General features: G+C 45.2%; 3 protein-coding genes across 3 annotated transcripts; 2 read left to right on the top strand and 1 right to left on the bottom strand.

The window, feature by feature from the left end:
* Positions 1–1,384: 1,384 nt before the first annotated feature.
* On the top strand, positions 1,385–12,793 carry unc13d (unc-13 homolog D (C. elegans); the record flags this gene model as incomplete). The annotated part of the gene is made up of 30 exons (XM_080517091.1): positions 1,385–1,447; positions 1,540–1,599; positions 1,814–1,880; positions 2,076–2,256; positions 2,337–2,378; positions 2,464–2,535; positions 3,142–3,211; positions 3,298–3,402; positions 3,617–3,709; positions 3,861–3,961; positions 4,802–4,919; positions 5,544–5,665; positions 5,761–5,851; positions 5,944–6,000; positions 6,078–6,175; positions 6,830–6,881; positions 6,969–7,099; positions 7,196–7,313; positions 7,386–7,538; positions 8,255–8,350; positions 8,433–8,639; positions 8,745–8,819; positions 8,918–8,997; positions 9,187–9,301; positions 9,388–9,459; positions 9,530–9,613; positions 9,695–9,815; positions 9,905–10,028; positions 10,120–10,337; positions 10,530–12,793. The coding sequence occupies 30 exons, from the start codon at positions 1,385–1,387 to the stop codon at positions 10,640–10,642; spliced, it is 3,099 nt and encodes a 1,032-aa protein (XP_080373217.1). The 3' UTR covers positions 10,643–12,793.
* Positions 12,794–13,157: 364 nt separating this feature from the next.
* unk (unk zinc finger) lies at positions 13,158–19,722 on the bottom strand (the record flags this gene model as incomplete). Its single annotated transcript, XM_080517092.1, has 15 exons — positions 13,158–13,313; positions 13,408–13,668; positions 13,743–13,924; positions 13,996–14,181; positions 14,273–14,374; positions 15,216–15,399; positions 15,494–15,559; positions 15,922–16,220; positions 16,321–16,405; positions 16,804–16,921; positions 17,018–17,153; positions 17,519–17,646; positions 17,729–17,905; positions 19,007–19,216; positions 19,574–19,722. 15 exons carry the CDS (start codon positions 19,720–19,722, stop codon positions 13,158–13,160), a joined length of 2,439 nt encoding a protein of 812 aa, XP_080373218.1.
* A 377-nt stretch (positions 19,723–20,099) lies between these two features.
* Positions 20,100–22,500, top strand: LOC308145630 (histone H3.3A). Its single transcript, XM_080517103.1, has 4 exons — positions 20,100–20,183; positions 20,869–21,006; positions 21,620–21,773; positions 21,858–22,500. The coding sequence occupies exons 2-4, from the start codon at positions 20,879–20,881 to the stop codon at positions 21,984–21,986; spliced, it is 411 nt and encodes a 136-aa protein (XP_080373229.1). The 5' UTR covers positions 20,100–20,183; positions 20,869–20,878; the 3' UTR covers positions 21,987–22,500.
* The last annotated feature ends 3,377 nt before the right edge of the window (positions 22,501–25,877 follow it).

Here is a 25,877-nt window from a genome sequence, read left to right as displayed (position 1 = left end):
CAGGCAGCAGCACTCGGGGAATCAGGCTGCAGCATCATTATATCGAATGAACGTGAGCCTGCCAGCATGGGAGATAATCTTCCACAAACACCTGAACAGGTAAGCATCATTGGAAAATGCATGTTTGCATAAGTTTACATATCAGCAACCACATATTTCACATGTAGATGGGAAGATGGCAAAATGTGGGGAAAGGTCAAATATGTCTACATTACAAAGGTTTTGCTGTTACGACTAAGTTTTCATTCATGCCTGAAGCCTCAAAAAGTCCAAACCAAGCCAGCTATCAATGCTTGCGGTGTTTATTACAGAATAATCCTTAAGTTGACTCACCTTGTCGGAGCAGTTATTTGAAGATGCTGTGACTGTGAGTCAGGACTGTTGTGGATCAGATGACAATGAAGTCATACAGTGTCTGTTTGTATCTGTTTGGTCGTCAACATATTTGAAAAGAGTGTGTGAGATTTTCCTGCTTTGGTCATTGAGTGTTTTTTTTATCTCACAGCAGTTGTTTTCGAGCTAGTTTCATTCTAAAGCGATAGAGGAAGCTCTTCTCATCAGACAGTTGTTCCTTGAGATCTGGCAGTGACGAAAAATGTGATGAAGTCAACTTGAATTTCCCGTTTTATTTACCTGCGCTATTTGCCTAGACGGGTCCTTCTCATTTTATTATATTCAAACAGGAGCACCTTTGTCTTTTGTTTCCCAGGAACACAGTTTACCTCGACAAAGACAGGTACCACACATCACCTGCCGACTGCTTTGTGCTTAATCTGTTAGCTGCACTTTGTTGTTTCATTTCGTTTTCACACCAGACTTTTTTTTTTAACATGACAACACCAAAATGACTAAATGTTACAGATTGTATCTGATGTATTTCATGCAAAGTTGCAAAAACAGCTTGTAATGTCATAAAAGTATTAAACAACTGTTTTAGGCAATAGTTAGCCATGATGTAACATATTTATGATTTATATTAAATGGACTCCAGCACGTCACTTGAAATAACTGCTTTGGTTTTCATGTATCCCTTCTGATTTTTTATTTTTTTTTCTGTGTTGCTTCGCCAGTTTGCAACTGGACGCAAACTGGCTCAGACGAGGAAACTAAAAGACAAAAGGGTAGGTGATGCGACATTGTTTTAGACTACAGTTATCTGATTACCGCAGACGTCAAAGCCAGCAATGAACTCCTTTTGTTTTTAGGATTTCAAAAACGATGAAAATCCAGAGGAAAAAGCGAGGAGACACAAAGAGCAGGAGGTATGGTCTGTCCTTGGTGGGGTTTTTTTTGGAGGAAAGGTATTTTGTCTGTACAGTCTGTTTGTTTCTATTCAAAGCTGAAACCATTGTACAAGGAGCTACTGTACACCATCACACATAAGATGGGTAAACCGTCGGCGGCGGAGATTTTCACAGACACACAGCTCCACCAGTACATCATGGAGGTAAACACCTCCGCCCCAACACGCATCAGCACCAACAACACTGCCACCGTTGCGGTCTTTGACTGTTGCTTTCCACACTTGCACTCTACCAGGCTTTCACTATGACAGAATCAGAGCATGAGGGTCTCGTGGAAAAAGTACAGAAAACAGAGGTGAGAAAAAGAAGCGGGCATAGCCCCTCATATTTAATTATAGATTTCATATGAAGAAGCTAATTTTCCACCACCTTTCCTGTAGGGTCAAATAATGCATATATATATATATATATATATATATATATATATATATATATATATATATATATATATATATATATATATATATTGACCCAGTTGTATAATTGTCTTGTCGTTTTGACCTCAACAGCCTCCAGTGTACTGCCTAATGGCCACTATAAAGGAAGCCAAGGAAATCCTGGGTAAAGACGTCAGTGGTACGTTCTTTCGCTACCTACATACTTGTATGCTGCCACTGCACACGTGCGCCATGCGTATTGTTCTCTGCATGTGTGTGGTTTCACTAGAAAAACAACCAACAGCACCAACTCGTGGCCTGGCATCCTCACTACATCGTTTTCAAAATGTTGCCGTGTATTCTCTCATAAAAGGTTGATTTATATGTGCAACAGGTTTTAGTGACCCATACTGTCTGCTGACCATCCTGGAGGACGAGCAGGAGAGTCAGACCCGCCAGTCCAGTGCCAAACCCAGTAAATCGGTCGTCAAGGACGCTGCGTCACGCGACAAAATCTACCAAACAGACATAAAGAAACAGACCCTGAACCCCATCTGGAACCAAACCTTTGTTCTGTGAGTCAAACTTTATGCTTCCTCTCCCCCCCCGAAACATTCGGAAATGAACATTAATTCCAACTTCCTCCCGTCTTTAGAGATTTTGAAGCCATGAGTGGCAGTTTCCACCTTGAGATGTGGTGAGGAAAACATGGAGCTCTGACTTTGAATGCTTTCTAATGATCACCTCCATCACGGTCCTGCCATTGAGTTCTTCTGTTGCAGGGACAAGGATGAAGAGGTGTCGCTCTCTCAGAAACTGGAGGAGATCAAAACCAACTTCAACAATTTGAAAAGGTAAGAGACTCTTTCTATGGCTTTTACCATCTCCTTAAGGTTCATAGACAGGCCTTTTTAATTTATGTTTCTAGCAGTTTTAGTTTAGCTTTTTAAAACTCTTTCTTTTGCCTTTCTTGCAGATTTAAATGTTTTAGTTGTTCTACCTGTTTTTCCCATTGTGCTTTTTTTCTTTCTTTTTTCAACCCTTTCTTGTGATTTGAAACTGTTTTAGCTTTTCTTTTTTTTGTTTGTTTTGTTTTTAGTAATTTTGTTCATTTTGGTTTTTGTTCATTTTTGGCTGTTTCTAATAAATGTTTTGGCAGTTTATTCCTTATATACCTTTCTAATAGGTTTTAGCTTTAATCCAGTTTGGAGCAGTTTTCGCTGTTTTGACTCCTTTAACCATTTTGCTTGTGAACAGTTATCATCATTCCTCTGAAATTGTACTTTTAACAATTTCAGACCCCATTTACGTGACAGTGCTGCATGTGAAAATGCATCATTGCTGTATTTTCATTTCAGAAAAGTTTTGAAAACTATGTCCATCTCTGTCTGAAAGCTTCAGGGAGCTCAAAATGGCTGCACAAGAAAAGAAGCTTATTGTTTCTCTTTGTACCAATTCAGAATGATCAAGGATGCCAAAAAGGAGAAAGGCACGGATGACTTTTTGGGAAGTGTCGTCCTGAAACTACAGGTAGTAGACATTCTGGTTTTCCCTCCATAATTTTACACATTTCTGGTCTCCCCAGTCTAGTTCTCATCTGTATCACTGCATCATAGGATCTTCGCTGTACTGAGGACAACTGGTACAACCTGGAGCCCCGGACGGAGACGTACCCTGATCGCGGCCAGTGCCACCTCAAGCTCAAATTCATCCATAAAGCTGTAAAATATGTATTAAAAACCTTATTTAGCGTGCAAGTGCACTAATGGAATTTCATTGTGTGATGAGTCCAAAAAGAGGAAGTAGAATTTAAATACCACAAGTTGAATTAATGACAGTGTGTTTTTTTGTTTAAAGGGTCAAACGTGATATGAGCTCTGTACGTGTCAGTTTGGGAAAAACTTTCAGACTCGCCATGTGTTGTGTCGCCAACAGAGAGACGGTACTTTGAGCGCTGGTCGAAGCGCGTACATCAACTACTGCGGGATCCTGCAGCAGTTTGTCCAGGCCTACATCTCCAAGCAGCAGGTGCAGGACAAGTGTCTCAAATGTGTCTTTGTCTGATCGCCACAAGCTTAGCGCTGTGTAGACACTTTCTTCCAGGCAAACTAAAACACTCCGATATTGTAATATCTTTGCTTATGTCCAGGTCAGTCACAGTCATCTCTTGTCCACTTAGAGTTCTGCTCCATGGAAAGGAGAGCTGAGCGGTGAGGCTCAGACGCTGCTGGAGCTCTACGCCACCCAGAATGACCTCTCACCTTTTCTTCAGGATCTGGCGTAAGTTTCATGTTTCCATATGTCTGTATGCAGGACTGTGGGACTGAGACTAACAGATTGCCCATTTAACAAAATACGGGGGGGAAAAAGTGTTCGTGTCGTGTGAAATTTATTATAAAGCAGTGGTTCTTGGCCTTTTTTTCAGCCAATTACCAGCGCACAGCATTTTGAATTTACAAAAAAAACAACAACAAAATAACACCATTAGTGTCTGATTTATCGACATTTGTACGTTTGCACTTCAGCTGCGCAACATTTGTTTTCGGAAATACAAACATACTCAAAATAGAAAATTCTTAAAAATTTAAAATAATACATTTTTAAATTATTTGTGCATTTAAAAAGAAGAAAAATTAAAGTGTCCTCTTATAGGCTATCAATAATAATCTGTGTTGAACACAATAAACACGTACAAATAAATGTATATATTTGTTTCACAAGAAATTAAAGAAAACAAGAAATTTGTAAGGATGAAGAGAAACACTGTTACATCGGATGTTTACAGAAATTATCGAGATAAATTCGGCTGTTTAGGTTCATGACACAACTTTGTGCCACACAATGATGTAGAAATTCACTCTTGTGTCCAGCGAGGCCTCAAGTTGCACCGAGGACTAAGTCTAGTACACGGAATGGTCAACATGACAACTACTGAAACTTTTAGTAACTATTAACAGCAATTTGCTGTTAATAATAATAAAAAAAACAACAACTCAGCTTTGCACCGTGTGGCATCTCCATCCGTGTCGCACAGCTCTGCGTTTTGACACTGGAACGTGTAAAGGTGTCATCCACCGTGTATTTCGCTTCCCTGTAAGTGTGGACGTGTGGTGTGCACAGGAAGTGGGTGGCTTACAGCAAGCTGTACCAGAGTCTGGAGGTGGACTCGTCCGTCTTGTTCCAGCAGCTCACCAGCATCGAGTACCACTGGCATCAGCAGGAGCTGCCCCACCAACAGGTACTCACTTTGAACTGCATGTTGTATTGTAGCTTCTCACCTTCTTACTGATGAACCTCAGAGGCACAGATCCGTCATTTGCTTCTATGTACAAAATAAAAAAGTGAGAACCGATTGTGAACAGGAACCGAACTGACTGCAATCTAAGCGGAGCCCACATTAAATGGAAATATTGGAAAACTTCCAAGCCTGTCTTCCAGTGTATTATCTACCCATGGGCATGTTTCTATTGTCAGACATTACTGGAGGAACTTTGGCACAGTTAAAATGTGAAACATTGTGAGTTTCAAAAGGAAAAAATAATCCATTTGCCCATTAGGGCCAAATATGCAATATCTGTCAACTAAAAAATGCAGTTAACGTTAACCAAGATTAATTACACGTGATATCTGGAAGATATGGGATTAATATGATATTCCTTCTCCCATCCTCTGTAAAAAAAAAAAAAAATACAAAATTACCAGTTCATGGGAAATGATCCAATTTTAATGGCAGAATTAAATGCAAGGACACTATAAGATAGCAGTATTCAATGGTCCAGCATGGTGTTTCTTAGCGTCTGAGCTTGCGGCTGATAATGTGGCTCAGATGAGTGTTGAAAAAAGTGTTGCGCTCTCTTAACAGAAACAGGAACTCGGGGACTCTCTTCACGGTTTCCTGCAGTACGGACTGTGTCTTGTGGCCAAATACCGAGATATCTTTCCCCCGGTTCCCAATGCGACGCCCAAGCTGCACACTCTGCTCAGGTGCTTGTAGACAAACGTGTTCCAATGACTATCAGAGATGCAAACACTTGAACTCAGACTGTTGATTGTGTGTGACCTGAGCGTGCTTCTTGCAGGATTCTAGTGCAGATCTGTAAAACTCAGGCTTTTCAGAAACTAAACCCAGCGAACTTTGACCTCCACGATGGGATCGAAGACGCCGTACAGGTCAGCCCCTCGTGCTCGCGAGAATAAAACTCCCAAGTGTTCACGGCGACAGCCCACCTCTGACTTAACCCACGTAATGACGTTCACCTCAGACAGGCACCCAGGACTGGTTCACAGTCAAGAAGGGTTTGCACCAGCCGATGACCAAGGTAAAGTCAAGCACGTGTGGGGCGAAATAAATGGCAGGCCCGTTTGATTTCACTGCGTTCCTCTTGCTGCCGTGCAGGAGCTGTCAGAGATCGGGAGCGCCCTCTCCAGGCTGATTGTGGAGGTGCAGGAGGATATAAAGCACAACAAGGACGCTTGGAACAGAGTGTTCGTCAGGTGACGGAATAACCACCTCAAATCAACATTTCATACTGACAATATGTTTAATTATATTCCAAGGAAGGCGAATGAAAAGAGCTTCACTGAGTGATTAGGTTACATTTGAAGTAATACTTTCATACGACTGTCGTCAGTCTGAGTCATTTGGAAATCAATCAAAATGTACCATTTACATGAAGCAGTAGTTTCTCAATACACTCATTAAGCAGTGTGAAACATAGTTACATCCATTATTTCTGCCGCTGAGCCTGTTCAAGATCTGAAATGTTAATGAACTTGGAAACATGAGTGCCAGGAGGCCTTTTAACTTTCCGAATATTTATTTTACTACCATCAGAGAATTCTGGGCTGAGATGTGACTTGAATCATTCTGTTAAGGCATGAAATATGAACTGTCTGTGAGGGTTTCAACCTCTACATCTTCAGCTTGTATCTAAAAATATCTATATGTTTCATTCAAATGATGGTACTGTATTGCCACTTAAGTTTATATATAATGTATTTTACATGGTCATGACAGAGTATGAATATGGCAAGAGAGGGATTCAGAATAAGTAAAAAGAAGGTGATTTTAATTTTGGGTATTATTTTTCAATCATTTTGACGCATCAATGCTTTTTTTATTTTTGTTTTGTTTGTTTTTCACAACAGTGCTGTGCAACTTGACGTGTTCACTGTCGTCTATCAGAAGTTTGACTCCCTGGTAAGTGGGATTGAAAAGATTTTGCCCCCATCCGCAGTCTTGTATTTCACACCGTCACGTTTCAGCGTCTCACTCTTCGCGCCGCAGCTCGCCAGAGAAGTGCGAGAAACCCTGTCCCTGATGGAGGGTCAGATGGAGCAGCCGCTGGCGAACAGCCTGTTCCCGGTCTACCTCAGCCTGCAGGACATCCACAAAGACAAGGCCTTCTTACAGAAAAGGTCCTCACCTTCGCCTCGGGTTGGGAGTTTCCCGTGGTTTCGCGTGAACGCATTGTGCGGGAGCCGAACGTGAACGTGTCTTCCCGTGTGTCCCAGGGGATTGCTGGAGCTCAGCAACTTCCACGAGCACTTCCGGGAGGCTCTGCCTTACTGGCTCAACCAGGCGTTCAGCACCACGCAGGACCGGGTGGAGCGGGCCGTGCAGGTGGACCAGGTAAGGGAACGTTTCCTCGTCGCCCCCCCACACACACACACAGCTTCAGTGACGCTCCGATGTGTTGGCCAGCTCCAGCCGCTGCAGTCCGGGGGGGTGCCGGTCAAACACAGCTCCTCGGCAGTGGACCTGGTGGCCTGTGTCCAGCCCATCTGCCAGCTGTGGGAGCAGCTGTCCTGGCCCGACCCGGAGGAGGCCTTCATGCTCATGGTCAAACTCACCGAGGTACAGCTTTCTGCCACTGGGATCATCGCGTATGCAGTGCGGTCACACTGAGAAAAATATGAGAAGTTAAATGTAGCTTCATTGAATCTGTTGAAATCAACAATAAATGTGTATTTTGGAAATCGATTTGTATATCAGTGAAAGATAGACAATTAAAAAAAAATCTATCAAACATACACTTCAGTTTATACAGTATTCTAATGGTCCCGAGACAAGAAAAACACTAAGTTCACTTTTTTGGGTTTTTTTATTTTTCTTGTTTAAAAAAAAGTAAATGGTTTTAACGAAACAATCTTGCTTGATCAACATAAATAAATCGAGCCAAAAGTTGCAGGTTGCACTTTTCCTCCAAAACAAATTAGAGGTACTATTTTATTTGGATGTGTTCAAATAGAGCATCGTTCACTTTCCAATCAAAGTCCCAACATGTTGAGCTGTTTCCTCAAATTCATCGTTATTAATGTATTTACTTCCAGTTCCCATTTTTCTTTTACCCCCATGTCATTGAGACTTGATTCGTATTTATAAATGCCATGAACAATTCTCCTTGTTGGTTCTTTAACATTTTCTTCTAATTCCCTATGTTTCTGCAGATAATGTCTCAGGTGTAAATATTCAGAAAATCCTTATTTGACAAATGGAACTCCTATTGGTAAAAACCTTTATAGGTTGACTTGCTTCTGGCATAAACTAAGAGTCCGTTGTGTGTTTTTCAGGACGTGTGTAAAATTGTGGTGAACTACTGTCACATCCTGAAAGACAGAGTTCGGATCCTGTCTGAGAACTCCGACCACGGCAGCGCCATTAACATGGTGAGCGAAAAACGCAGCCAAGGAGGCGAACCCTCCAGTGGAGCGCCAGGGCGTCAGGCGTCTCTCTCTTCTCTGTGTGCAGCTGTGCGTGGTCGTGAACGACCTGGAGCACCTCCGCTCCGTGCTGACCCGACTCCCCACGCAGCTCAACTGGACGGGCCTCCGGGATCGAACCCAGAGCGTCATCGGGGAGAGTCAGTTCAACAACACGCTGCACTCGCAGCTCCAGCAGGCCCAGAGCATCCTGGGCTGGGAGATCCGCTCCGCTCTGGACACCCTGGGGAAGAAGGTACGGCAAGAAATCACTGACCAGCTTTAAAACAAAAAACAAAAAACAAATAACAAAAACAGACTAAATATTGTCATTGGTAACATAAAATGCTCGACCGTGCAGTTAAATACCGACATCGAGACTCATGTCAGAAGCATGGCGACCAGACGGAGATTCCCCTCCAAGTCCACAGAAGATGTAAGAGATCAATAATTCTGCTGTTTCTATTTAACATTTAGCTGCTAAGTTTGCTTCATATCAAACATTTCATTTTTTTTAAATTTTTTTATTTCTAGGCTGCAACCCCTTTAATGCGTTACCTGGAGCAAGAGCTGCAGTACATGAATGAAAACCTGGTCCAAGAGAACTTCAACAGGTACTGAACTAATGTGTAACTTTGACACACATGATGGTGTTTCAGCAGCATGAAACGACTGCATTTACCGCTGAGTTCTCAGTTGGGTTTTGACGTTTTCACCATTCTGATTGTGAAGGTGAATGGGCAAGTATGTTTGTTTGACTGCTTTCATTGTGATTTTAACCTTGAATTCTCTCTCGTGTCCAGCCTCCTGACCCCTTTGTGGAATAACTCGGTGAAAATCCTCTACCAGGTAGCGAGTCAGTACCCACAACAGGAAGGGCTCATGGTGTTCTGCCAGAGGCTGCTTTACACACTGCAGGTGGGTTCCATAGCATTGTGGCTGATGTGCACGTGTTCAGTCCTCTATGGATGCTGAAATGTGACTCCCTGCTGTGTGGATTTCAGTGTCTTGAGCAGTGCTTCCACGCCGAGGGGAACGGACTTCCTCTGGACGCCCTCCACTCTGAAGAGTACAAGGTGAGCAACCAGAAGCCCAACGGTTGACAACCTCCTTCCGTCGTACTGATGTCCCCGTCACTCTCTCCAGACCCTCAAAGCTCACCTGAGTCATAACGCCATGAGCTGCCAACAGCTGGTCGAGAAGTTCTTTGAAAGGAAAATATGGGAGCAGGTAAGTGTTCAAGAAGCACTTCTCTCGCCCTTCTGCCTTCATGCTTGTGATTGAGACTGTCTTTGTGTTTCTCGGTGACAGAATGTGTTCAGCGGAGAGAAGTATGGCGCCGTCACCCTCCTCGCGTCCTACAGACGGTCCGACCAAAGACTCCGAGTCGAGGTGCTGAACGCGGTCAACCTCCTGCCGATGGACTCCAACGGTAAGGCATCGCTGGGCGGCGGGAGGCGCAAACAGATACGAGTTAAAAAAAAAAAAAAAAGATTTACAGTGAGATGTTGATCTTTCCAGGCTCCAGTGATCCATTTGTGCAGCTGTCCCTTGAACCGAACCACATCTTCCCGTTGGTGGAGCCTCGCTGCACACAAATCAAGAGCTGCGATCTCAACCCCCTCTTTGATGAGTCCTTTGAATTGTAAGTCGCTCATCCTTGATTGCAAAGAAGTCGTAGCTGCATGGAGCACGTCTGACCTTGTTTTTGGTTTTTTTTATTTCGTGTCTCGCAGCCTGGTCTCCTCGGAACAGTGCCAGGTTCAAGGGGCTTGCCTCATGGTCACAGTTCTTGACCACGACACCCTGCGGACGGACGACTTTGAGGGCGAGGCCTTCCTGTCCTTGAAGACCATACCGGGAGTGGCTGGAGGGGAAGCAGATGGACTGACCTTAAAGCCGGATGCCACTCCCGCTCAAATACGCCTGTCACTGATGCACCCCAAACCTAATGGTACGACTTTATAAGTAGATTCGGATTCTTAAAAGGTCCCACATTATGCAAAATTCACTTGCTAATGGATTTCTAACAGTAATGTGTGACAATAGCCTATTTTATGAGGCTCCAGAAGAAAGTTTGTCATCTTGCGTGCTCCATTTTTCCATAACACCTGATTTAATTCCTCACTACGCATTTCCTCCTCAGACGACGGCATCCTGAGGTTACTGGAGTCCAGGAGAGCAGAGCGGGAGGCCCAGGCCTTCGTGAAGAAGCGGCGGCAGCGGGAGAAACAGTCACAGGAGAGTAGCCGGTCATGAGAAAGAGACACGAAAACCAACTGTTCTTCCAAAAATATACAATTTGTTTTAATGATCTGTACCAAAAACAAAAGAAAAAAACCCAAAAACTAATAGAATCCACTCAGAAGGAAACACTGGTGTTGCATGAGTGGCGTGTGGACATGGGCTCACTGAAGATCATCACAGTGATCGTGAACATTCACACCTGCGTTTGAACCTCACACAGCTTCCTGTATGCTTCATGATGCTTTGTCTTAATCAGTGCAAGAGATAAGTATGACATCACTTAACTGTGGCTGTATGCAGATACATATCCATATATATTTATATCTATATATTGGACTACAATGGACTCACTGAAATGTCGATGATTTCTACAAATGTAAAAATGCTGGCAGAAGAGTAACCTGTCATACTGATTTGAAGAATAATAATAAGAAAAAAAAATAATGGGGCCAGTTTTAACAAACATGTCGAGTTCGTATGAAACGGAATTGAAAATGTAAAAATATGCATTGACTTTTGAGTTTTGTCTCGATTGTGTCGACATGCTTCTCTCTTCCAGTTAACTTAGAAGAACATCTGAGAAAACCTGAGTGCTTTGAACAGAGGCCATCTGTTGTAAATTCAAACAAACACTAATCTTTAAATACTTCTGTTACAACCGAACAGCCATCCACAATTTCAACATTTCCTTGAGCTAAAAAATAACCTATGGAGATATAAAAAAAAAAAAAAAAAAAAAAGCTAATTCAGTATAGTTTGAACAAATGATACCAGTAGACTGGTGCGGTACAGAATCGCCCTCTGGATCCGGCTACATTCGCCTCCCGAGTGTTTTCAGTCAAACTTGTCGATTCAGTGACGACGGATCCGCACCGCAAGTAAATTGAAAAAAGAAGGCGTCATCCATTCATCCAGGCCGTTGTGAGATATATGCAGCACTGAATAGGAGGAGGTGTCACTTTGGTGAATGAAGTTGTGGCGCATTCGACGAGGCAATCGGGCAACATTATACGTTTTTCATGTCACATTGAGCCAAATCGCTGCTTCAAGTACTTCAATCAATTCAGGGAAATTTCAGCTGTGCAATGGTGCCACTTTGGCCGTACAGTTCATTAATAGTGTAACTCTCGTCAGCCAACCAATAGTGCAAACTCGTCAATCTCTTTCTCAGCGTTAGGCAGACCAATGGTGCAAATTCACCACTAACCTGACCAGTAGTGAACCTTAACAATAATTCAGAATAATCAATCCAATCAAGGCAATGATGCAACATTTATCCGACCAATGAATGCACTTGATTAAGCCCCACACGGCACGAGGCAAGTCAAAGATCGACGAAGTACTTGGCCAACCAATGGCGCAAAGTACCCTTCAACAGTTTTCGCCACACCTTAATAACCAACCGTCCAGTCGCTCCTAATTCATTCACACGTCACATGGTTTAACAATCGTGTAGCTTTAGTCAAGCAGTGCTCTGGTGACAAATGGTGCAACTTCATTAATCACTTTGCGCTGCATTCGGTTGACCGGTGGTAAAACCCGGACAGTCGCTTGGTTAACGTTTAGCTGACCGATGGCGTCACATCAACAATCGCACATGCAATATTTTTAGTTCATGGACTGTGGAATTTCAACCACTCAATTACAATTTCATCACTTGCAGAACACTTCGGTTCCTCAGCGGGCGAGAGATCTGGATCAAACAGTATAACTTATTTAGAGATTCAGCTGACCAATGGTGCAACTTCACAAAACCATTCAGGTGCTCAACAGCGTCACGAACACTGTCATGTTCCATTAGGCTGACCAATGGTGCATTTTTATTAATCACAACACTAAGCTGACCGATGAAATCATTTCGCCAGTTCCTCACACGGCACTGGGTTGACAAAGACACAAAGCCCACCAATGGCACAGCTCCTTCAATCACACGTACAGCATTTGGCTGACCAATGAAACAACTTCATCAACCAGGGGAGTATTGACATTTATCTCAATATGAAATAGTCAAAGTTTTGGGAAGCAACTTTGACAGTTTGGCCATTTTCCTCTGCAAAGTACCTCGAAACAACCTGGATGGATGAATAACATTCCCAGAAATGTGTTTGTCTTTAGAGTGAAGAAAAACGTGATTTAGAAATACCTATGTAAATATTCCTTAGTCAGGGCTGAAGAAGAAATAACAGTAGGTCTGCGAGTTACTGAAGAGATTAAGAACAGTGTTGCTGGTCAAGAGTAATAACTAGTAAAATGTACTGATGTTCCATTAATAACACTGGAAACAGTATTAATCCTTATATCCCACATTAAGAACTTTGACCGGGTAACTAGGACTCACTGAGCTGGTCAGTTCGCAATACATGTCATCTTAAGAGTACATAACCAGATAAGCGCTTAGCTTGTTAGCGGATTTTTAAAAAAAAAAAGAAAGAAAAAAAAAGTTTTAATGGTTTCAAAAATGATGGTCGGGATCCGAAAGCTGGTATCTGTGGAATCAGGATGGAGTTGGTCCGACTGAGCCGTGAGGTCAGGAAAGCTGCGGCTCCAGCGTCTGTTCGGGGCAGAGCGGACACTCTGTGGACGAGGAGCAGCCCTCGCACTGAAGTCCGTGGCCACAGGGGAGCGACGCCGAGCCCTGCTCCCCACACGTCACGCAGCACTGTCTCTGTTTCCTGTAAACCACCTGGGGGGGGAGGCACGAGAGGGGAGCTGGTGAGGCCTCTCCGAGTGACGGCGACCGCGACCGAGACGGCCTACTGCTTGTTGTGTTTGTTTACCTGTTCCACGGCGTGTAAACAGCTACAGAGCTGAGCCTGTAAACTGAGCACCGACTCCAGCGGCAGCCGGTGCAGAAGCTGCAGCTGGTGCAACGCTAGATGGGGATTGTCTCCGCTCCTGAAGCTGTCTAGTGCCTCCTGCAGGAGGGAGGCCTGCCTCTGCGCCTCCTCCTCGGCGTGCCGGGTTCTCTCCGCCTCCACGGATAGCCGCGCCGCGTGGGCGCGGGATTCCTCGGCGTCCGCTTTGAGCGTCGCCCACGACTGCGGGGCGAAAGGCGGTTTATGAGGGCGTTGCTTTTCACGACACACACCAACACACTCCACTACCTACCTACCTGAGCCGTGTGTCTCCAGCTGTGGCCCCACTGCTTCAGGGCCCGGTGAGCCTCCTCCAATTCCTGCTTGAGCCGCAGCGTCTCTGCGCAGGGGCCGGACGGCAGCAGGGTGGGGGGGGTGCCGGGGGAGCCCTGCCCCGACGGGAAGTGCTCCCAGATGTTTGAGCTCATACCGTTCAGACCTATAAAAGCAACAGAGGCGCGTCAGCAATCATCGCATCGTCCTCCAAAAGCGACGGCGAACGGCGCGGACCTAAGGAGCTGTGGGACGGTCCCAGGAAGGAGCTATCCGATTGGCCGGGCTGCGGCAGGTGGGTGGAGAAGAACGGCGAGGTGTGCGGCCTGACCGGAGGCGACGGCGACGGCGAGCTGAAGGGAGCCGAGCCGCTGAAGGATCCCGGGATGTTGACGGGAGCGGAGCTCTGAAGCTGGCTGCCTCCTGCGGGACGGGAGAGGAGAAAAGTGGAAAAGGTTGAAAGTCTGAGTGCCGTCGGATGAGGAGAAGCCGTGGTTTGAGGGTCGTCAGGTACCCAGCATGACTCCCACGCTGGGCAGAGCCGAGTTGCTCTCTAAGCTTCTCTCCAACGCTGATACACCAAAATCATTCAGATCCAGATCGTCCAAGGCCGATTCTGCAACACAAGAGCAAATCGCAGCATGTTTTCACTTCGGGATTCTTGAAATAAAACTATTATTTCTATATTCTTTTTTTAAAAGCCCAACTCTGTGATAGTCTGCATGTCTCCTAGCGACTCAGCCGTAAAACAGACAAGTCCCGGGAGATATGACACTCTGGAGGCTGCCATTGTTGTTATTGTCCCGTCCACTGAGAATGTACAGAAGAACTATTTACTATGGCTGTAGCAGCGTTTCAAAAAAATTTTTTTGTTTCCCCCCCCCCGCCTTTTCCAAGGAGACCGTTTCCTTCAATATAGGGTGTTTTTGAAAAGGTGTATTTTTTTGTTTCCACGGACATGGAGCATTTTCAAAAACTTGCATTTCTTCCTGTTTTCATGTTTCCATTGAGACGGAGTTAGGAATATTTTTTCAGAAAGTTGCCCTGTTGTATTGGAAACAGGACCTAACAGTGTTTGGCTTCACTGTAATATTTATGCCCGCAGGCTATAAATGTTTGAAAAAAAAAAAAATTTGCGATAAACAACGTCTCTGTTTATTCAACAGAACCTGTCAAGACACATTTATTACATAAGTGATCTAATTGTTTCCAACGCAGAGCTCACATGGGGGAATTTGACACAATTAGATTTATATATGTTAAAGAAAACAATAAGACACTTTCTAGAATCTCTGCATTAACTGCACAGGCTCTTGCTGGTGCATGTTGTTGAAAGTGGGGGGGGTCTGCCACCGTTTGGCTTGACTGTAATATCTTTAACATCTTTTTATAGAGGGTAAGTGAACTTTGTGATGGACAGCAGCTTCAAAATGTAAACCCGCACCCCCCCTACATACCAACAACAGACTCTACGGTTTCACTGGTGGGGTAGAAGGGCAGCGCGTTGGCGTTCATGCCCGAGGAGACGCTGCACCCGGGCGGTCCGAGGGGGGCGGGGCTGGGCGGGGTGGCGGCCAGGCTGGAGGGGATGCTGGAGGAGAGACTCAAGGGACTGCCGACCGGTAGAAACACCAGCAGATCCTGCAGGACGGAGATCGGGGCGACGTTACGGGACTGGAGATTACATGAAGACGACGGATTAAATGAGCGGATGTATTGAAGGTTGTGACTTTACCTGTTTGCTTTGAGTTGATGCCAGTTCTCTGTTGCGCTGCTCGACAGCAAAACTCCTCTGCTTTGCCTGGAGACACAAACAAATGACAAATGTTGAAAAGTTATTAAAAAGCCGAGGTATTGTAATTGCATGGTGCAGTCAAAGCCTGAGCTTTGCAATGCAACTTTATTTCCTAATTTAGTTCAATTGTGTCTGACGTCATGGTGTTTGTGTCTTTTGTATTGATTTGGAAAAAAATCTCAATCACCACATCAGTTAATATCAGGAAGTTAAGCAATTATCTTGTAAATTTTTGTCCTGATTTATAGGTGCCTGGGGCATTAATAAGACATTTCTTGTGCTGAGTGAAATTTAAAAGTTAAAAGAGAACCTGAGAGAGCTTGTTAACTAAACTCTTAGCTGCTGCTTTCTTTTCAACTTCTCCTCACCTGATCTTCCCGCTCGAATCCCGGTGCCCTGCCGTACCCTCCCTCCCCTGCCCACGGCGACAGCGGCTCCAGCCCCCCGCCCACGTCCTCGCACAGGGACAGAACGCTACCCAGCAGCCCCTGCTCCGCCATGCACGATGCCACCAGGGGGGAGAAGGGGTCGGAGCAGCCGGGCCCCGGCCCCATGCCGTGACTGCAGGGGCTGCAGGACGCCTCCTGGACTGGGAGGGGGTCCGGGGGTCTGGAGGGGGGAGGTGAGCTGGGGCTGGGGAAGGACGGCTCGTCCGTGGCAAACGGCTCTGGACAGGGTTAGAGAAGAAGAAAGCGTGTAACATTGATACACCTCAGCTCCAGGGTTTACTCCCGTTGAGAAAAACTACCTGTGAGACGACGACTTACTTTCTACATGGGCAAAGGCACAGAAGGGCCCTCTGGGGCAGCTGCCACACTGCTGCATGTCGTTACACTTGGTGGATTTATAAATCTGAAACGACACGTTCACATTCACATCCACTCAGTTTGATTTGCACTGACTCTCACTCTGTGTTGAGGCCCTGTTTACATGACAGCTTTTCAGGTGAAAAAGCTTCGTTTCTGTTCATCTACTGTACAAAAGAACTATTTACTACAGCCATGCAGTGCATGCGCAGTAGAAGTAGCAGAATTTCAGAAAAGCTGAATTTCCCCCCCCCACTGCCACGTAGTCAAAGCATTTTTTCGAAAAAAGTCCACGGTGTTAGCCGTTCTCAAAAAGTTGCATTTCTCAGTGGCTCTGAGCAGCGTTGTCATGTGAACAGACACTCAAAACACAATGACAGTTTTCCAGTTTCACTTGAAAACGTTGTCGCGTAAACGGGGCCCGGATCTTCGACGAGGACAAACCTCGGGGTGGAACTGCTGCTCCGTTCTCGTGTGGCAGTACTGACATCCCTCTGCTCCCTCACATTTACTGGGATCGCCCCATTCCTCGCTCTGTTTCACTGCTGGACACGGCAATGCTCTGCAACAACACGCATCACTTAATAAAAAAAAACAACAAAAAAAACAAACACACAATACAGATTGACCACAAAGCTCTCCTGGTGTGATGATGCACCTGTATTTGTGCTTGTGTGGACTGCGCCGCCTGTCTTTACTGTTGTGGTAGTACGGACAGGCGTAACCTTGACGACAGAGGCGGGGGGGCTTCTTGCAGAGCTCCGTCTTGTAGTGGGACAGCACGTAGTTGTTATCTGAGGAGAAAACAGGGTGCATTCTGGGAGCTGATAGACTGGCATCAGGGGAGCGAAAGAGTCATCGAAGTGCTCAGAGATTAAGAAAATAATTTAAATGCGAGGCCGGGACCTAACAGTAGAGTAATTACACTTTTCCAGAATAAAACTCTCACATTATTGTCATTACACTAATCAAATGTCCTGCTGCTCAACAGGGAGGTAAAATGTCATGTTTAAGCTGCTGACATCAACTATGTAAAAACAAAACAAAACAGGAAATTCAATGCAAAAAATTCAAAAACAGGATTTTTATCTGAAATATTTAGGTTAAAATCAAAAAGACACATGACCACAGGTCAAAAAGCACATGATTCCATGTTTACCTTGCCAGCGTGGCTCCTCGCTCAGGATCTTCTCGATGAGCGCCGTGCTCGCCGCCTGTCCCGACTGCCCGTCCCCCCCGCCCCCCTCCGTGCCCCCTGAGCCCTGCGTCTCCATCACCTGCACTTCTCTGAAATATGGACAACATGAGAGTTTCTCCTGTACCGCGTGTGCACAGAAACCGATTTGGAGGACGTGGAGACGATTCGCACCTGATGTCGTAAACGGGACTCCGCAGGTCGTGGGAGCCATGAGCGAAGGCACAGTGGGAGCCGTTCTTGCTGCAGTGGCCCTTTCCGTCCGTTTCGTGGATGCACGAGCCGGTCTTGTAGTAGCGGAGGTGATACCGCCGCTCCGTGTCGCCCGCCGTTCGATGGAGAAATGGACATCTGGAGTACGAAGAGAAACCACATTCAAAAGAGCGACCACGAGAGCAAATACTGCGGTCATGATGACATGTCTGAGCAATGTCAAATTGCATTGAGTAGTGAGGATGAACTTCTGCACCACAATAATGGGAAAATGTCTGCTGAAGACCAATAAATAACAACATTCATTATCGTGCAATAAAAAGGAGCAATTTCACAGGCAAATGAGATTCAAACAACCTTGTTTTTGTATGTATGAATTAAATAGAGATTCTCAACAAACACTTTAGAGCTTGACATCATTTTGACACTACATTTGTTTTCCTGCTTTCACAGGCACCATTGCAGTTACACTGATGATCTTACGAGTTTTTCCTCACAGACGAAACGGTAGCATGTTTTTGAGGAGACGTTTAAGGCCACAATTAAACATCGACATCATTTGAATCTGGACTGAAGGTGTTGAAATTTCTTGATAGAAGATTAATAACACAACACTGTTTATAGACTTCATTAACAGTATGGCTGCATATTTTTTTCGTGATGCTTCAATGACAATACTTAATCATTTTTGAAGTATGACTGAAACTTCTTGTGCGTGCTGTGTCTTTATGTATGGATTATGAATAATGTATTTATGCTCATCTCTCTTTCCGCCATGGAAAGTTCATTGCAGTGTATCTGGTTTTGTCCCATGTGCCTCAAGCAGACCTGAAAGGTGTTTATTGTTTTTATTTTGATGTTGACGTACTTTAGATTTTGGTGACAGTGGGTGTGTCCACCAAAGTAGAGCAGAAAGGAACTGTTCAGGCAAATCAGAGATAAGAGAGGTCTGTGGGCTTTCCAAGAGGTAATGCTGCAGGTTTTGCAAAACACTGGCGTGGCAGAACAACTGGCTTTGCCAGATCAGCAGGGAGGGTTTATTTATACTACAGGCTTTATTTTTGAGGCTGATTTCTGTTAATGCGAATCCATATTCTATCTATCGAGATCAGGGCTGTCAAACATAGGGTACGAGGGCCAAAACCAGCCCACAAGAGCCTCCAATCCGGCCCACCAAACCATAACAAGAGCCATAGATAACAACAGAAAACACAACACTGAATCCTTGGCTGGACTCACTCATCTCCATCGGGGCAGGTGCCTGTCCCCTCATCATATTTAGTGCAGTAAACATCCGGGCTGTAGTTGAATGTCCCGTCTCGCCTGCGGATGGGTCTCCGCCGCCTCTGGTTCAGGAAGTGCCAGTGGAAACAGGAGAAAGGCCGGTGCTGGGTACATTTGTGCTGCACGAACAGGGGACACTGCTCGGTCCTGAACTCCTTCAGATATCTACAAGGGAGGGGAAGCCAGGAACACATTGGGAGAAGCATTAGAAGCAGATATACACATATTATGTTTAAGCTACATTGTCAACACTGGTTGGGTTTCACTTCCGTTCCACTCTCTGCTTAGATAATAAGACAAACACCCAGAGAATACTGTAAACAAAGTCATTGTTGACATGGCTCCCCTTACTGAGTAAGAGCAGGCCTCCTGCTCTGCTTTGATAGCTTACTTCCACTACTGTCAAACATCCTCACATTTATCGCGCAGTCCTTTTTTATAGAAATGCATTGAAACCCAAACGTTGTTTAATGTTTGCACGTGAGGCTACGTGCAGCTAATCCAGCTAACTAGCTTACGTACGTGTAATGTTGAGGTTTCTCGGGCTGGACGTTCAACACTGTCGCGGGAGACGTCGACCCTCCCGCAGGGGACGACGAGGAGGACGAGGAGGGGCCCCCGGTGGTAGTCACTGCCGAGGCCGATGGCGGCTGCGAGTGCGTTTTGGACATTTTTCCCGTTTGGAGCCAAACAACGAGAAGCTTGTTTTTAGCTTCGAAATCCGCATTCTACGACGATGTGAGCTTGCGCAAGGCTAGCGGAAGTAGTAGCGGGGAGACCCATAGACACAATACGGAACTATGGGACATGGAGTTCGTGGCATTCTGACCATTAATTTAAATAGTTGGCGAATTATATTACGCGTGGGAAGAAAGAAACATGTAATGGGATTATACAAAATTAAAAAATGTGAAAAAATAAGAACAAAAAATTGCACTGTTTTCTGATTTGATGAAGAGAATGTCACTCCAAAATACGAGTCAATGAGCGTGCAGGGGTGTTGCCGTATGACGTCAAAGAATGTATATATATCCAACTGCAACCCCTCCTCCAGCCAGAAGTCGTTATCTGCGGTGCCGTTTCATTGGAGACGTTAACTGATATTATCTTTCAACCGACAGACGCCCTAAAGGTAAGGAGATGATTAAAACCAACCAATTCGCGTTGTTATTGATATATTATCGGTATTGATATTTCTGCCATGGGTTTCGTTCACTTTAAAAGTGTCGTTGAGCGTCACCGCGGCAGCGTGCTGATGGCTACCCTGGCTAAAAATAGAACAATGGAGGCTTGCGAAAGCTGTGGTTTCTATTTTGCCAGAAAACATAAACAAGGCCGAGAAATGTAACCGAGGGAATTCACCCTGGTTTCACCGTCTTCGGTGTGTTGTTTGCTTTGTTGACGCGGTGGAATTAATTGGTTGTTTTGTGAGGGGGGCTAAAGCGGGTCGAATTGAAGCTGGTTGAGGAAGAAACGAGAGACGGAAAAATGGCGAAGAGGAGCGGGACGGTTCGACCGCCATTAAATCTGATTTCAATAGAGTTTAACGGCAAAAATCAGTTCTCGTTGGGTATAGACTTAAAGCGTGTTTTCTCTTATTCAAAACGGTCATGGCTTTAGTGGTGACTTGATGTTTAGGTTACATAAAAGTATGTATGCATCTAGATCTGTTTTTAAAACCTCAACGACTATAGGTTTGAGGGGGAGGGGAGGTGCGCTCGACTGTTCACTGTTAGCATCGCAGAGTGCGCATGCGTCAAGCTGTAATCCATCTACTTCTGCAGTTGTCTGACATTTCTCAATCTCTGGCTTTTCAGCAAGCACGACATGGCTCGTACCAAGCAGACTGCCCGTAAGTCCACTGGAGGAAAGGCTCCGAGGAAGCAGCTCGCCACCAAGGCCGCAAGAAAGAGCGCTCCGTCCACCGGAGGCGTGAAGAAACCCCATCGTTACAGGTGAGGTTTGACTTTACTTTCTGAAACCTAAAATCTAAGTAATAGATTGTAAAATTAATGTGTAAATGATTTACATTGACAATTTGCCCCAAACCTGGTGTAATGGTAATTCTCCCGTGTCCGAGGGTGCTTTAATGGCTCGCACGTGACGTCATCAACATGTCTGAACAGGACGGGTGGAAAAGGCATTCTAATAGGCGTTTTGCTTTGGTTAATTATGTTTTAAAAACATGTTTACGTGCAGCCTGGATTTGTTGTTGAAAATAATAATTGAATTATGCCCCCCATGGTGTTGTCTTGCAGTCGTCAGAGCTGGTTAGTACCAATGATCATGTTCTGTACGCCAAGCCACTTGAGTGGACCCTGCATGTAGGTCCAGGTTAACAGTGTTCATGGATAAAAGTTCCCAACGTGGCGTTGCAAATGGTTCACAATTTATTATTGCATTGTGATGATGTTGTACCGCTCGGGAGACATTGAGTTACATCTGACTTGTGCCATAGACGTGCAGGACTTCATAGTGTAGGGAAAAATGATGCCACACCTCATGGGAATGTGACTGAAGCTGTTTGGGATTCAGGTGGTTAAACATGTCTTCACTCCTGTGAACCAGGCCCGGTACCGTGGCTCTGAGGGAGATCCGTCGTTACCAGAAGTCCACCGAGCTGCTCATCCGCAAGCTGCCCTTCCAGCGTCTGGTGAGAGAGATCGCCCAGGACTTCAAGACTGACCTGCGCTTCCAGAGCGCCGCCATTGGAGCTCTTCAGGTAAATAAAACTAACTAAAATGTCCACGAGTCGGCCAGGACAACACTCCAATATGGGCTTCTTGTGTCGTTTCTTCCCCAACAGGAGGCCAGCGAGGCTTACCTGGTGGGTCTGTTTGAGGACACCAACCTGTGCGCCATCCACGCCAAGCGTGTCACCATCATGCCCAAAGACATCCAGCTGGCTCGCAGGATAAGGGGCGAGAGGGCCTGAGCGGCCGGCGCCTGATCCGCCACGACGAATGATCCCATTTGTCGCTCTTAACCTTTTTGTGGACATTTTTATTTCCTGGTTTTGCTTTTTTTTATAAGTTTCTTTTTTGGATTTGTTTTTTTTTTTTTCTTCTTCTATTGTATTTTAGATTGCGACAATACATGAACCATTCCACATGCCTGAGTACATGTTAGGGTAGCAGCAGGAGCATCAAATCCATGTTGGGTGTACTAAATGTGTCATTACTGCAGATTCTTGGTGGGTGCTGGGCTCCTTCTGGGGATGGGAGTTGTCTATCCGAAGCGAGGATGAATTCTTCACATCTTCCACATGGAGGGGGGTGTGAGGGGGCGCCGCTGCAGCAAGGAGTGTTGGCTACCTCACTCCACCCCTCCGTGTCCTCTGGACGGCTTTTTACATGTTTTTTCCAACATAAAACCTTGGCAGCTACATTTAATACTATTTATGAGATGTTGTCACATGTCTTTCTATTAAAGGTCTTTATGAGTAGAAAGTGCCGTGTTCTGTTTGTTGATTCAAACACAGAGTTTGTTTAGTCGTATCATTTATTTACACTTTAAATGAGTCGGATCTCATACGAACCACTCGGTGTGTTTGAACCCAGTTGCTGAAAGAGAGGAGGAAGAGTTTTGTGAATGTGGCCACAGTTGGTTTGGAGACGTTGAGACGGTTCCTCACCGATCCGACACACCACCTCCTCGCACTCCTTGATGCCGGCGGCTCTGAAAACCGCGCAGCAGAATCCAGTGGACTGAGGGGTTTCTGGAGAGTCTCTGTGGAGACAGCCAATCACACGCTTTAATGTCTAGAGTGCAGCCAATAGAGGAAGATGCACCGGCTCAAGTTGCGCTCTGCTTGCAGGGCTGGAACTTGAAACTATAATGCTATCTGCAAGGCTTTGATAAGAAACAACTGTACCAAAATTTAGAATTGTGGCCAAGTAACTGTTGCGTGGGGCAAATTCAGCCTACAGGAGGCTCCGATTTGCTACTGTGCACTTTTATAGAAATTTCACATGTAGCCAATGTCTTAAAACGGGAAACGAATTAAAGCAGATTCATGACAAACTACAGTCTCGTAAGATTCAGGGTAGTTGTATACTAAAATAAAACTGCATCACATGAAAGCATATCTGCAAAATGTTTTTTAATCCTGTTTTAGGAATGCTGTTTAATGAGCCTGGTTGTTCTGCAGGAGAAGAGCTTCAATGGGAAAACGGGAAAACTGACCTGCGTGAAGTTAATTGCCTAAAAGTTGTCAAATAGTTGCAATAACCAGACTAGATTTGACGGCCTTACTTTGCCATAACTTTGTGAAATAACACTTGACCAGTTTCAGTGCAATCTGAACCTGGAGTGGAAACGGTTAATGCATCATACCAATACCATAATTCTGGATGGTGAAATGCAACTAATTTATCCTGTATTAAACAGTATAGAGTCCAGATCAGTTCAGACTAAAGTATGCTATAAGTGAGTCAGTTAAAGCAGAATATTTTTCCAGACATAAACTTGGTTTTGTTTCCAATCGGCCGAGTCGGGAAGCTGAAGGATCTAACATCGTGTCCATCGCGGTGGACGGACTCTTATCTGGATCAGTCAGCTGTCTGGTGGGTGTGGCCGGGACACACACAGGTGGGAACTGAGATAGTTCAGTTTGGGAAGGTCCCATTTCCCACTTTACAGCTTCCTCGTGACAATAACAAGCAGTGGCATGTCAACGTTTCCAGAAAAGACACAAACGGGCCAGATCTGCTTGTGGGAGGAATCTAAATCCTCACACATTCCCTCTGGGAAATTCCCAGTTTGGCGTTTCCCAAATGCAACTGGCGAAAAAAAGGTCCCAGTATCAATAAACAAAGCTTTATAAATATTGGACATGCCATCAAAGATCTGGTCTTTTTTTTTTACCTTTTTCTCATCAGGAGTTTTTTTAATTAATTTATATATTAATTAAAAGAATCAAGACCAAAAGAGTTATTTTATTAAAACACGTTTAGTTATAATGTGAAGAAGTACTACTTTGTGTGGAATAAAGCAGCTTATTTAATTATTTTAATGCGTGTACAAATATTACAGTTTAGTTGTGCCTTCTGCTTATTTATTATTAATAGGATTTGCTGGAAAACTCCCATCCCACCCGAACAAGCTGCCGCCAAAAGCTCTGTGGCGCCCCCTGCAGGAGATCAGCGCCACTGTTACAGACAGTTTATACAGTACATTAAGAAACATGAGGGGGGGCCACACCGGTGAAATAGTGCCACATTAACTTTTAAATTGAGACTCTAATGCTTTACTTGTTGCGGTGCCGAGCATACGTGATGAAAATGTCTATATTTTCACAAAACTAAACAATTATTGGAAAAACGACTACAATCTCAGCATAAAGCCAATTTCATAAGCGTCTTAAGTGTTTTGTTGCGTCTGCTATTCTTACTATGAAATTCTGACTTATTTGCTTCGCGGCCGGATCGGTGTAAATGCCATACTCACGCCACGCAGAACGCAAACACGGTGTAATCCGGCTGAGCGAACCTGCCCACGCATGAGATCTCGGGATAGTGATGCTCGAACAGCTCCTGTGGAGGAGAAAAAACAGAATAGAGAATCCCGGGAGGATTTTCAAACCACGGGGGGGGGGAAGAGATTGACGCACCAGCTTGGTGTTTCTGTCCGTGCAGGTCAGATGCGTTTCCTTCAGGTCGAGCAGCACCTCCTGCGGAGACACACATCACAGCACGTTGAGCAACGGCGAGCCGCGGCGTCTCCGACGTCGGGCCGCTCCAGCTGCTCCACTACCTGGCTGGGCTGGTTCAGCTGGAGCACTTGTGGAATCGTGTGCTGAAGCACTTCTTTCCCTCCGAACTGGGAGAGAATGCAAATCAAGATTCAGTTTTGGAAACGTGGACGTGCAGGGAGACAGCTGCAACAAAGTGGTTATTTTTGTTGTTGTTTGTTTACCATTCCTATGTTTGCCTTTCCTAAGAACTGCACGATGTACACGATCCTGAAAGAAGAAATCAGCTATAAGGAGGATTTTTTTTTTTCCATTCCTTATCAGTTGGAACGTTTTCAAAAACTTCCTCCGATGCCCACGCAGGAAAACTCGCCTTCCCTCCTTGAGGCACTGAGACGGCTTGTCCCGGCCGGAGGTCTGCTGGGCGGTGGAGGCGGCGGGGGGGCCGACCTGCAGGGACGGGTTCTCCGTCCTCAGGTGCTGCAGGAGCTTGACGAGGGGCCGGTAAACCGTGCCGTCACGGGCGCGCCAGCGCAGGACTCGGATGGACAGCGGGCGGCCTCTGAGCCGCGACAGAACCACGCCGGCCTGGGAGGAAAGAGTGGCAGAGTCCATGCTGCCATCAGTGACCTTAGTCTAAGTCAAGACCAGATTTGTCTCCATGTGCAGGGAAATGGTAACGATCATTCTTATTCGACATCTGGATTTAAAAGAAACAGGCGGTGTGTGTTTTTTCCCACGTCTGAGGATTTTCCTCACTTGTCCATTTTTGGAATTCCTCAGCGACGTCCCGTTGATTTCGTCAATGACGTCACCGGGGGAGACGAACTTATCAACGTGAGCCTGACTGCCGGGCGTCAGGGCGAGGACGAAGACACGCCCACTGAGATACCTGAGGGGGCGGAGCCGAAGACCAACAGACGATTATTCCTGACACTCTTTCACTATTATTGGAACTTTAATGATAATTTTTAATCATTACCAGTACTTTAATGACACTTTTTCACTATTACTGTTATTGCCATGCAAATTTTTTTTTTTTTTACTTGTTCTGGTACTTTAATAATACCTTTTCACTATGTATGGTACTTTATCAATACTTAAATCAATACAATACAAACCTCAAAACGATCC

Source organism: Blennius ocellaris (genome assembly GCF_963422515.1).
Source record: "Blennius ocellaris genome assembly, chromosome: 21".
In the NCBI taxonomy this organism is placed as follows: domain Eukaryota; kingdom Metazoa; phylum Chordata; class Actinopteri; order Blenniiformes; family Blenniidae; genus Blennius; species Blennius ocellaris.
The sequence above is the reverse complement of the archived record's forward strand: the minus strand, read 5'-3'. Positions and strand labels throughout refer to the sequence as shown.